The sequence below is a fragment of the Urocampus carinirostris genome, chromosome 6, assembly GCF_059441175.1.
Source record: "Urocampus carinirostris isolate Australia breed hairy pipefish chromosome 6, RoL_Ucar_1.0, whole genome shotgun sequence".
Classification (NCBI taxonomy): domain Eukaryota; kingdom Metazoa; phylum Chordata; class Actinopteri; order Syngnathiformes; family Syngnathidae; genus Urocampus; species Urocampus carinirostris.
In genome coordinates, this window is record NC_142354.1 from 11,298,682 (window position 1) to 11,311,392 (window position 12,711).

The 12,711-nt window shown below is 41.2% G+C and overlaps 1 protein-coding gene across 1 annotated transcript; it reads right to left on the reverse strand.

The window, feature by feature from the left end:
- Window positions 1-2: 2 nt before the first annotated feature.
- On the reverse strand, window positions 3-9,850 carry phf13 (PHD finger protein 13). Its single transcript, XM_088337866.1, has 5 exons — window positions 9,445-9,850; window positions 6,869-6,973; window positions 4,926-5,105; window positions 4,477-4,855; window positions 3-3,211 (listed from the first exon to the last, which is right to left on the reverse strand). The coding sequence occupies exons 1-5, from the start codon at window positions 9,487-9,489 to the stop codon at window positions 2,973-2,975; spliced, it is 948 nt and encodes a 315-aa protein (XP_088193992.1). The 5' UTR covers window positions 9,490-9,850; the 3' UTR covers window positions 3-2,972.
- Window positions 9,851-12,711: the final 2,861 nt, after the last annotated feature.

A 12,711-nucleotide genomic window follows, 5' to 3' on the forward strand; every position in this document is an offset into this window, starting at 1 on the left:
CGTACATAAAACGGTAACTCTTTATTTACAATACTTTACATTAGTTTCATAGAAACAGTTTTCACCACACGGTACAGGTGACACATTCTCAATAAAGGGAGAGGATGAAACCCCAACTCATCACACAGACGCAAATACAACTTGTACATCAAACTTCCTTTTCAGAAACATAACAGTGCTTGTCATTTAGGAAACGACCCGATTGGGCTGGTTATTATTGAGGACTGATCTGCCGTATGTAGAAATAAATGAATAAACGGCTACAAATATATGCTAAATAAATAGAAATATCACGTGATACCTGCACATGCAATGTATTTATTCATTTATTTAATAATTTTGGCGCATTAAAACATTGTTCATACAAAAGAGTAGGGTCCAACGAACTGAACTTTTCACCTAAAGCCGATTTGTTCACCACTTTTCAACCAATAGGTGAAAACATCAGACAACTGGGCTGCCCCCTCATTTGAATAACATTTTAATCAAAATACACAAATGCTATGCATCATTTTTTATCTGGTATTTGTTTCGTCATATATATTGTCTCAACAAATTTCAAATGAGGAGGCATCCCGGTAACCTAAGCTTTTCACCCATTGGTTGATGAACAATCGGTGCACTCATCGATCACCCAGTGGGACCCTCGTCGATCACATAATAGGAGAAAATCTCAGCTAGTTTGACTTGCCTCTCATTTAAACATTGTGTTGTGACTAAATAAGGCGATAAAATACACAAAAAATACCGAAAGAATTGACAAAATGCATAAATAGCATATTTTATTTTTGTAGCCCAGTTGCCTTAGCGTTCTACCCAGTGCACTCATCGATCACTCAAGAGGTGAAAAGCTGGACCAGTTTGACCCGCCTCCTCATTTGAATACGTTGTTGTGGTGACCGGACGCAATAAACACTGAAATAAATGACAAAGCACAAATAAATAAAATATCATTCATTTTGTCAGATTTTGTCACAAAATTGCATTTAAATAAGGGGGCGGGTCAAACTGGCTGAGATTTTCGCCTCTTGGGTGATTGATGAGTGCACCATTGGGTGATCAATTCGTGTGTATTTAGGTATAATTTATGTTTCCATTTATTTTCTATGGCAGATATTTATACTTTTATTTCTACAGATGGCAGGATTGGTGCCCCGTAGATTATTGGCAGTTCAGTTTGTCGACCAAAAGAGTCGCATCAGTCCGTGAAACAGACGCTTTCGTATCTCTACTCCGAAATATGGCTTTTGTTTACTCGTGAGCAAACGGGTCCATGGCACACGTGCTACGTTTCAACGGCCTCCCCCCAAAAAAATAAACGGCACTTCCCATTAAACCTGCTGAGGGTGGAAGTATGAATACTGCAATTACGACTTAGCGGCGTAGTAAATGATGTGTATGAACGCGAGAAACTCTTAACACTATTTCGGTCAACTAACAATCACGTTTGCGGTCCCTTCCTTTAATACTTTTCTCACAGGAAGCTTCAAAATCAACTTAAAGTAAAATACTTTATGCGCGCTAACAAGGAGGGGAAAAGGGGAACTGTTGTTGCGTCTGGGTTGGAAGACTCCCGAGTTTTTATATTTATGACTCAATAAAAAAAAAAAATGAAGTTTGCTGTTTAAACTCGTTCACTGCCAATGACTGCTACAGGCGTCGATTTTCCAATAGCCTGTAATGGAAAACGACTTATTACGAGAGCAAAACCTGAAGCCAGTTGCAAAACTTGTTTCCTCCAACTGAAAGGTCCTAAAGTCCATTTTCGCTTCAAAATGAGAACTCAAAGGGGACGAATGACTTCCCGACTGTATTCGTCGCTAGCGCTAGTCAAAAAAGTTAGCGCGTTTGGCTGAAATTTGAAGGTCCACTCAAAATATACAATCTCACCTTGGCAGGTGAGTTTAGAGGACTGATCCTGCCGTATGTAGAAATAGTGTACAAATGTATGCCTTCCAAATAAATGAACACACAGAAAAATTACGTTATTTCAGTATTTATTGTTATTTATCTCTTTTGTTGGGTATTTTCTTGTTTATTCATTTTCAGTGCTTAATTAGGTATTTATTAATTTTGGTATTTGTTTTGTCATGTATTTCTATCAGTATGTAGTTATTTTGTTGTGGACTGTATAGTATTTTGTCATTAATTTATTTTGTTGTGTAATTTGTCATATATTTCTTTTTTGGTTTTGTATTCAATAATTTATTTCGATATGTCGCGTTTTTTTTTCATTGGTATTTATTTTGCCATGTATTTCTGTATTTTTTCATGGATTGTTTCGTATTTTGTCATTTATTTATTTTCTGGTGAAATTTATCATAAAATATTTCGATATTTATTCCGTCACTTGTTTTGTTGTGTATGTTGTAAATTTATTTCGATATTTATTTCAGTATTTTTGTCTTTTTTTTTTTTATTTATTTTGTCATGTATTGTGCCATTTATTTTTTGGGGTGTGTTTTGTCCTATATTTCAGTATTCAAGCCCTTTATTTATTCCCCATTTACTTTGTCACAACCAAATGTTATTCAAAGGAGAAGGCGCCCAGTTGCCAGAGTATTCACCCATTGGTTGTTCAGTGATTGATCACCCAATAGGTGAAAAGCTCAGTCAGCATTTTGTTTTATATTCTGTCACAACATAATTATTGACAAAATGCAAAAGTAGATGAATAAATTACATTTATATCAGCTATATTGGTACTATATTATGATTTATTTATGTGTTCATGTAATCATATGGCATATCTACAGTATAGATTATATATATAATATGTATTTCTACATATGGAAGGATCAGGCCTCTATTGGTGATTTCGATACGACACTGCAAAATTCCCTGACGATACAAATAACCTGTCGTGGTTTTCCGTGTCGTTGATTGCCTTACGCAGGAAATTGTAGAGAAGCACAAGTACGCGTGCGGACGAAGGGGCGCTCAAAGAAAGGAGTCTCCTCAGAAAAGGGAAGTCATTCTAGGAGGTGTTTCCTCGGTCCGATGCGAGGCCGGTGTGAACGTCGGGCGTCCGCGCCGTTGCCCGCTTCGTTTTCTCGGCAACTCTGGCAAATGTACGTCTCGGGCACGTGACTCTTGCGGATCTTGGCGCACGACAGGTGAATCCACGTGTTGCATTTGTTGCACTCGATCATGGCGCGACCGGCGAACGGCTTCATGCAGAAGCACGTCACCAGGTCCCACGAGTCGTCATCTGCGGAGAGAAAATTTGGATGCAAAATGAATCCGTACACAGTGTTGCCGGGTTCATTTTTTCATTTGTTGGGTATTTCTGTGACCTATACAGCAATCCCTCCCTATATTGAGCTATACTTTTCAATACTTAGCAGATTTTCATTATGCATCGTGTTCTGCATTCTGAAAGGCTAAACAGTCACATTTTCTGCCTGTGGGTAAATAAATCTGTGGCCTAACTTAAACAAAAAAACTACTTGACAAGCTGACTTACTTATGCACAAATCTTTTTCAATTTTGAGTTTTCCTCAAAGCCATGATGTCAACAAAAGGCTTTGGATTTAAAGTCGCTCCCTCTATTCGACATTTCGTTCTGTATACACGTGTATAAGAATGACAATAAAGTAAATCTGAAATCTATTCTGCCTGTCTCCGAGGCTACCCGCCCCGTGCCTTTTGATTAGATGAGCAATCTGGGGCGGAGACCCTGAAGCAGGAAGAATAACTCTAGAGGAGCATAAAGAACAGAAGCATCTGCTTTAGTGGCTGCGCCCCTAGTCCAATGAGAAGGCACCTGGCGGGTAGCAACCGAGACAGAAGAGAGACAGGCTCGGCTGCATCTGAGCCTAAATAATCGTCCCGTCAAATGAATACAAATGCAGATACTGACATCTGTCAAATTCCCAAATATCTATCTATCTACCTTGGTCATATCTCTCAAGAGGGGTGACCGACAGCAAGACAAACACATACAATAACAAAGAAATTAAAAAGGGAAAAAAATAGCAAAGAAACACACACAAACATTTTTGGACCATGGCCAACCCAAATGCCCAAACATCCAAACAAGTTAGGCACCTCAGGACCTAAGTTGGTCATGCTTCCGTCCCTCCAGATGAAACGGGACACAAAAAAGCGGCCATGTCACTCAAGTCAGGTGGATACAACACACTCTTTTGTTCAACAACAGGGCCCGACAGCTTTTACTGGTTTACCCCTGCCGCATCATGCAGGTGGCCTGTCCATTCCCTACAATGCGTCCAAAAATCCCACTATCCTTTTACAACACCTCTCCACTCATTCCTCACACTCCCAAATATCAATGCCGATAATTGGTCAATCTCTAGTTTTGACTATTGTGAGCCTTTATTGTAGCACAACCCCTGTAAAAACACAAGGGATTACTCTAACTTTAATCAACTGTTTCTGCATTTTGTATCCAGAGCAACTCGTACATGAAGAAAATGTGAATCATTTAGGACAGCAGTTTTTAAAAAGTCCTACCCGAGTCCACCATGATGTCCTCGTCCTCTCCCGAGCCGTCCTCGTCTCGGAACACCACTTGCTTGCCCTGCCGGAACACGGTCCTGCTCCCGGGAAGGCCCTCCACTTTCTGGACCTGCACCACGCCTTCTTGCAGGTCTTGCCCGTCCCAGCGGCTCTGCTCTTCCTGGTGTTCCAGTTTGCACGAGGACGGGCTGGAGAGACGTTGAGGACTCAGCGGGATGTCGATTTCGTCTTCCGGCTCCTCTTTGATGGGAAGCTCGCCGAAGGAAAAGACGTTGTCTTGCCCGTCGTGCTCTTCCTTCTCCTTTCTCCTCTTTTTCTTCTTCAGCTTCTCGGCTTTCCTGCGATCGTCTGGGTGAAGGCTGGTGAAGGTGTGCTGCGTGAAAAGAAGACATTAAGAGACCTGGATCGTGGAAAAAGGGTTTCAAAAAAGGTGATCAACTCACATCTTTCTTTATGTGACTGGAATGTGTGGCCCCCAGCTGAGGAAGGATCCTGCTCCTATCCTGGGGGACTGTGAAGGGATACTGGGGACGGGAGGGCGATGGCCCCGGGGTCCAGCCGTCGCTGTCCACTGTGCTTCCGGTGCTGTTGGGGGGGCTGGATGTACTGCGCACTGAAGAAGTCTTTAAAAAAAAGTTTGAAAGCCATATTGATGCTTTCCCACTATAGTCCGGGGCTTAACTCCACAAATATAAATCAAAAACCTTATTGCTTCATGCATAATCATTTTAACAACGTTTTAGACTTATTATACACCCTAAGTAAAATTAGTTGTGCAAGTTTTGTAGTTATTTGAAGGATTACATTTCCCCGGTTATATTTATTCCCACACAGGGTTCCCACAATAAAGTCCCCACTTTTTTTTTAAACAATGATTATAACTATTGATAAGCTCCGGCTTTTCGCGTCAGCCCTTTTTTTTTTCTTTGTTTTATCAAGTGATGATTCATTGTAACCTTTTATTTGATGCACCGAGGGGAAAAAAATCAAATGGAAATCAAACAATCTGTAAAAACAAAACAAAAAAACACCGTAAAGAAATTGGACAGTAAGTAAAATCTTACCTGTGAGCTTTTTCATTATTTAGGCAGGGTTAAATTTCCCTGGTTATATTTATTACCTCGATGCTTGAATGGTCTGGTGAGGGATTCACACTTGTGAATAGTGCTGTCCTCATTCACAGGTACTATTTACAGATACTATTTCCGGGAATTTGGCTCTTCTACCCTTGGTTAATTTTTGGGGGGCTGTAATGTAGTGTTAATTTTGCCCTTTTAGTCAGTTTTTCTCTCCTTTAAATGTCCACCTGATGTCAAGACATGTGATTAGTTTGTTTTGCCTAGTTACATTTATTTCCCCTCTGCTTTATGAACAAAAGTGCATCATAATTAATAGCTATATAGTCGTATTATTTCTAGAAATTTGGCTTTTTTACCATCGATAAACATGTTTTGGGTTTAAAACTTCATTATTTTGGCCATTTTAAGTTGTGCCTGTTGTGAATGGCTTCATTTCCCTGGTTACTTTAAAAAAAAACACACACAATGGTTTCACACTTGTTAATCGCTTTTTACTCGTTGACAGGTACGCTATTTAGATAATATTTCCAGTACTTCTACCATGGGTAAATATTGTTTGGCTTTGGAATCCTGTTATTTTCACCATTTTTCAATGGAGCTCACGAATTGAAATGTGTGGGCACTCCTGTTTTCGAGCAAGATTGACAAACTAATGTCATGATAACAGATAATCACTCAGACTTCTACTTGAGCATGCTTGTTTATTATTCCTCACACTCTTGATTGACAGACTAATGTTATGATAAGAGCTAATATCATTCTCTTAACTACACTTTTTACATTATCTCGTAATTACACGCACGCCTTTCTACCGCAGACTTTTAAAAATCTCAATAAAATCAGCGGTTAGTATTCAAAGGCACGTTGGGACTCAGGAGTTAGCGGAGCTATTGCTGTTTACTCAGCTCAATATTATTCTTTCTGCTTCTGTGGTTCGGTCCCCGGTAGCATATCCAATCAAAGAGTGCGGGGTAGGTAGCATCTGAGACAGAGGGATGGAAGAAAGGGAGAGAGGCTGCATCTGAGCCTAAATAATCGCCCCGTCGAGTAAATAAAAATGCCAACATTGATACTTCTTAAATTCCCAAATATCGGAGCCGATAATCAGGACGCCGGATAATCGGTCGACCTCTAGCCAATCATGTAAAAGATGTGGCTCTCCATGACTTACGGTAAGTTATTTAAACATTCAATTTTTGGCGAGTTTATTTAAGAAAACAAAGGCAACTGAATACAAGACACACGCGGTCGATTATTTTTCCCTGATGGCCTCACACACATTTGACAAACCAATTAGGCTTACTTACCTCCTGGGGGTAGGGGATGTAACCAGCATAGGCCAAAACGAACGTACAAAACTGGTTAAAATCTTCCACTGTCCTTTTCCTCTTTCTGTACGGTGGACTGAAGCCCTGGAACACAGGATATCAGTTGACGCCGGTGTGGAGAAATCATTTACTTGCAGGCTTTCTCGTTATCAGCTTCACACATTCCCCGTTCTTTAAGTACGTTTCCACAAGTGTGTTATATGTTTCAACAAAACTGAGGCAAGTAAGACACAGCGGTTAAAATCTTGCCTATGACTGCAGAAAAAAACGTAGGAATGTAATCCGAGGAACAGAACAACGACTGCAGCAGATTTGTAGTACCGAGATAAGCTTCATCCTTAGCGTAGCATCCTGAAAATGTTATCGTGACGGACCGTAAGCTAAGGCATAAAGGTGGGTGACACGGGTTGCATGAGTATGCAACTGCGGTCTTAGTACATTTACATAAAGTGAGTAGTTTAATTAAGATCAGGATTTTGTCCATCTTCAGATTTTGTAAGACCATGAACGTACACAGTAATCTAGATATGTTTTAACTCCAGACTGCTAATATTTCGACTGAGAGGGTTGGCTTTGGGAATACATGTTTATGAAAACCCATTCAATTCATTAATTAATTAATGCTTTATCCAATTGTTGGATTTCTCCTTAGGTACCACAAAAAATTCTGGTCTTGCAGTACGGAAGCTCTACAGAAGCCGCACAAGATCACATTGATTTAAACAGGAGGTAAGGTGCTCGTCTTGGGATCAAGAGGTCGCAGGTTCGATTCCCGGCTCCTCCTTGTTAAATGTCGAAGTCTCACTGAATCCCTAATGACCCTGATAACCAGTTGCCTTGCATTGCTGACGCTGCTTTCGGCTAGTTAGTGTACGTAAAAAGGGAAAGTGTGAAGCACATTGTAAAGCGCTTGTGGACAGATTGTCCCACCTCAGCTGTGTATGTCTGCGGGTCATCCAATGTCCTCATAGGCCTCTTGTTTGCTTCTTTGATTAGTTATCTCCTTGTTTATGCCAAAAGTTAAGTGTGACGACCCGATCTTGGCAGGTTTCTAATGGTTTTATGCCCTCTCCATTTTGATATTATTGCTCACACAGTGCTCAGGGAGATTTGTTAATATTAAAAATTGTCTTGTATTCCATTCCTGCTTTGAACTTTTCCACAACTTTATCTGGATTTGGTCAGAGCTGGCGTAAGCAGCTAACTTTATAGCCTAGCGGGAGAAGCTACAGAAAAAGGACAGTAAAACACTACCAGAGCAAACCAGAGCCAACTATTTTATTGAATCTTTTCACAATTAAACTTTGTGTAATGACCCCGTCAAATCGCGTTATTCCCAAATGGCATTTTTACGGAGTTCACCCTTGTGACTAGTCATTAAAGGGTTGATTCTGTTTGGTCAAATTCTGATAAATATCTTGCCGCCACCAAGCCATTTTAGAATTTTCTTAGGAAGAAAATCAAACAGTTACAAAGTCAGTTCTTTGGACTCATCTGGGAATTGGTTTCACATGCAAGATGTAGAAAAGTATTTACGTTTTACATCTGCAAGGCTCAAATTTTAAAAGGTACATTAGTGACCACATTTACATGCAGGGAGCAATGCAATTGGAAGCTGAATATTGGATTTCTGGTGCAATTCGAATTCATCGTTTAGAGACCTGGAGACAGACAAATAACATGACGCTTGTGAGTATTCCGATGACACTGGAGCTTCATTGCTGCATCTCGCGCGTTTAGAAGATATGCTTTTACAATACTTTCCAAAAGCATAGACTTACATTATTTATGGATAGCTACAACTATGTTTTTTTTCTGCAACTGAAGCAGAAAATAAAATGGAAGATCAACCAATACACATGAGAATTTTATGGCAAACTAGAGTTTGAATGAATACTACACGAAAGCGGGTTAGAATCGCTGTAAAACGCAATGAAAGGGCCAGGTGCTCTTTGAGTTACACTTTACTGCAACATAACGACCATGTCTTATTTTTCTGCATGCACGTCACAGCTATAAATCGAGTTTATTTGCATTTTAAGCGACAGCGTAGCCGTACCGATCCCAACACCGTCCCCCCCGCCCCCCACAAACCTAACTGACAAGAGAAAACAAATGTGGGGCTAGCAATGAAGAGTCAGCATTAACGGACAACTGAGACATTACTTAACTTGTTACTTAAACTGCTGTAAACCACAAAAATATAGATATAAGGGGAAATATTTTTAACTTTGAAACGAAGAAGCGACTGTTTTATTTTCGAACGCACTTTGCAAGCGTTCCCGTTAGCACACTTTGCGCTAGCATGTTAGCAATGATGATGATGATGGAATGTTTTCGAATTCTCTTCAGTGTGTTGCAATGAGTGACCAAATGTCATTTTGCGAGAACACGGACGCACTTAAAAGGGGTTCGAGTGCAAGGTGATGACATGTTTTTACGTCGAGGCGTTTTAACGACAAGTTGTCAAGCGATCGCGTTGTCGGCGACGGAACAGAAAAAAACGGGAAGAAGAAGCTAACGACTACTTTTTGCGATCGGATTTGTTGACTTACCTCCGATTGGAAAGCTGGAGAAGTCGGTGGTTTGATGTCGCCCATCTTTCCCGGGAGTGTTGTTGCTGTTGACAGGCGACGTCGTCTGGGTCCCGATTCTCGATCAGGACGTCAAGTGTGTCACGAACGTGAACTGGGAAAAAAAAATCCCCCAAGCACAAGTGAATGCTCGACAGTCCACCGTTAAGCGTTGAAAATACGATGTTGATGAAAACGAATTACGGCGTGCACGTGAAAACGTCCCGTAATGTCTTCTTGTCAGTGTGAAGGGGGGAGCGGTTCGGTTCGCCCTAGCGGCTGGCACCGGTAACGGCAAGCCTGCCAGCCCACTTGGCATTCTTCTTCTGGTTGATCGGAGAAGCGGTGACTGCAAAACGGCTTGGCTCAATGGCGCCCTCTAAAGCTTGATAAGGTTAGGACGTGTATACGTTAATGTGTTTTTTTGTGTCAAAAACATGTTCAAGTCCCAGTGTGTTATAGTTGACCACTAAATGGCACTGTTGTCTAATGCAGACGAAAGACATGGCGACGACCTTACGGAGAGAGTCCACGGTATAAAATAAATACAAATTTCCAAACCTATGATGTTTAATAAAGACCTTGGTATGATAGTTCATGTATTTATGCCAAGTATTCAAATCAAGTTTTTTTTACTGAATGAAAGTTTTTTTGTACCACCAGGAGGCACTAAATATTACACACTGTCCTTTTAAATTAAACTTGCCATGAACATTGAGTATGTTTCAGGAGGAAACGCAAGAACCCAGCACCATTCATTATAAAAGGAGACCGTGTAGAGAGAGTCCACTCTTTCAAATTCCTGGGTGTGCACATCTCCAATGACCTCTCCTGGTCTGCAAACACCAGAGCGGCGGTGGTAGGGAAGGCCCAGCAGCGACTCCATTTCCTGAGAGTGCTCAGGAAAAATCATCTGAAACAACAGCTGCTGGTGTCCTTTTACAAAGCCACAGTGGAGAGCATTCTAAAATACTGCATTATGGTGTGGCATGCTGGGTGCACTGGAGCAGACAGGAAAACGCTTCAGAGGGTCATCAGCCCAGAGAATCGTTGGGTGCTCTCTACCTAGTCTGAAGGACTTTGCCTGCTCTCGCTACCTCAGCAGAGCAGAAAACATCATCAAGGACATTTCTCACCCCAGAGCTACAGGTCACACAAAACAAAAACAAACAGACTCAGAGACAGTTTCTTCCCCAGAGCCATTACCACCCTTAACACACACCGCACAGAAAACTGAAAATCTTGCAAACACACTACCTCATACAGATGTAAAATTGTCTTCATGCCTATGCTCACTTTGCACAATGTTGACTAATATGACCCCAAAACTGTATGTAACATCCTACATGCCCACATTTCTTGTGTAAATATTGTGTAAATTCTAACCTTTTCTTCTTTGTTCCTTCATCTTCTTGTTTTCTTTATCCTCACCCGATAAATGTGAAACTGGAGTTCCACGCCCAATTCCATTGTCACAATATGTTAAACATATTTTGTAAAAATGACAATAAAGGTATATTCTATTTTGTTTACACAAAGGCAATAATCTGATTGATGACGGAATATCACAAGTATTTCGAAAATGCAAACATGCATGATAATCCGATTAAAGGGACACTTTGAACTATTTAGCACTTCTTAGTGTTAAAAAACAACAACTTTGGGGCCTCTCCATTGCAGTATGGAAAATATTGCACAATCCATTATCCCTGATCACATATTACTGCGAGTGGGGGCCAGCAAGGCTGATTATTTTGGGGAACTGGCTGCTCTCTATTTTGCTGTTACTCCATATGCACCTAAAATTAACTGCACTTGTGCGGCTGTCTTCCATTTTCCCCAATCGCATATTGCTGCAAGCGGGAACCGGCTGAAGGCCCGATTTTCTGACAGCACTGCTTCTTGGCTTGCTTGAAATTAAATGCACAGATTCATTATCCCCGATCGACTATTACTGAGAGCAGGGGCTGATATGAAGCGTGGGCTGCAAGCCTAGTCATTTTTTTTATAAGAGTCTCGGTCCAATCTTGTTGCTTCACTGTATTTAACCACAACTCTATTAATTTTCTTTGATCATGAGTGTCCGTTGGGATCCTGTAAGATCACTAGAGTTGTTTTATCCGATTCCAACACACAAACACACAACATGAGGAGAACTAGCAGCCACAACCGCTTTCGCAGGACAAAGACTAGGAACCTTCCCGTGGTGTCCTGCGAAGGGTTCTCTCCCGGGGGAGTCTTACGAATCCAACTCAATCCACTCAGACTCGCTCTCTTTCTTTCTTGGTCCTCTCTCTTTCTTTGTCTCTCCTTTTCTCTCTCCCCCCTTTACACTGTTGTCTCTCATTTTCTCTATCCCTCTCTTTCCTGCTCTCTCCCCACCTCTCTTACTCTCTTTTCCCCCCTTTTGCGTTTTACTCTGTCTGTATTTCTTTCTTTCTATCCGTCCCTCCCTTTCTCTTTCTTCTACTCTCCTCTTTCTGTTCTTCTTAGGGCGGGCGACTTCGATAGCAACCCTGGCCCCCAGTCCAAATGCCAGTGGTGCTTTCGAACCATTCGCTGCGACCACACCCCAATCACCTGTACTAACTGCCCACAGGGCTTCCATAAATCATGCACCAGCCTGTCCGAACGTACTAAGGACTTCAGAGGCTTCGTCTGCTTGGTTTGCTTGGGTCACACCCCGTCAGGCCTGGCGGCACAGGACAGTCAAAGTCCCCTCTCCTTCGGAGAACTACGGAGCCTCCCACGAGCGAGTCTAGCGCTTTCTTTTCCTCTGTCTTCTGACCAGCGCGTTTTCTCTTTTCCGTCCACACTAAATCCCACCCAGCACACACGTCACAATCTTTACAAAAAAATGTAAAGCTCCATAGGGACATTTTTATTCATTTAAAAAAAATAATAATCGGTAGTACCTTGTACAGCACTACTGCCTTTTGAAAATCTATCATTTACTTGAAATAATTTGACTATTTTTACAAAAATTAATGATGGCACAGCTTTTGTACTGCATTTCCACACCCAATATGGCGACGGCGTCAACGTACCTGTCAAGGTTGACTTTTGTGTTTATACCCGTAGTCCCTAAAATACAAATTTGTATCAAAATTTGTTTGAGAACAATTTAATCACAAATTATAAACATGATGAACTAATTTAGTCAATTAAGTACGTCGTAAACTATCAAAATATCAGCCTCTATTAATGTCCGGCCAACAAGAAACCTCACGACTTTCTGTTTCCGGTTCA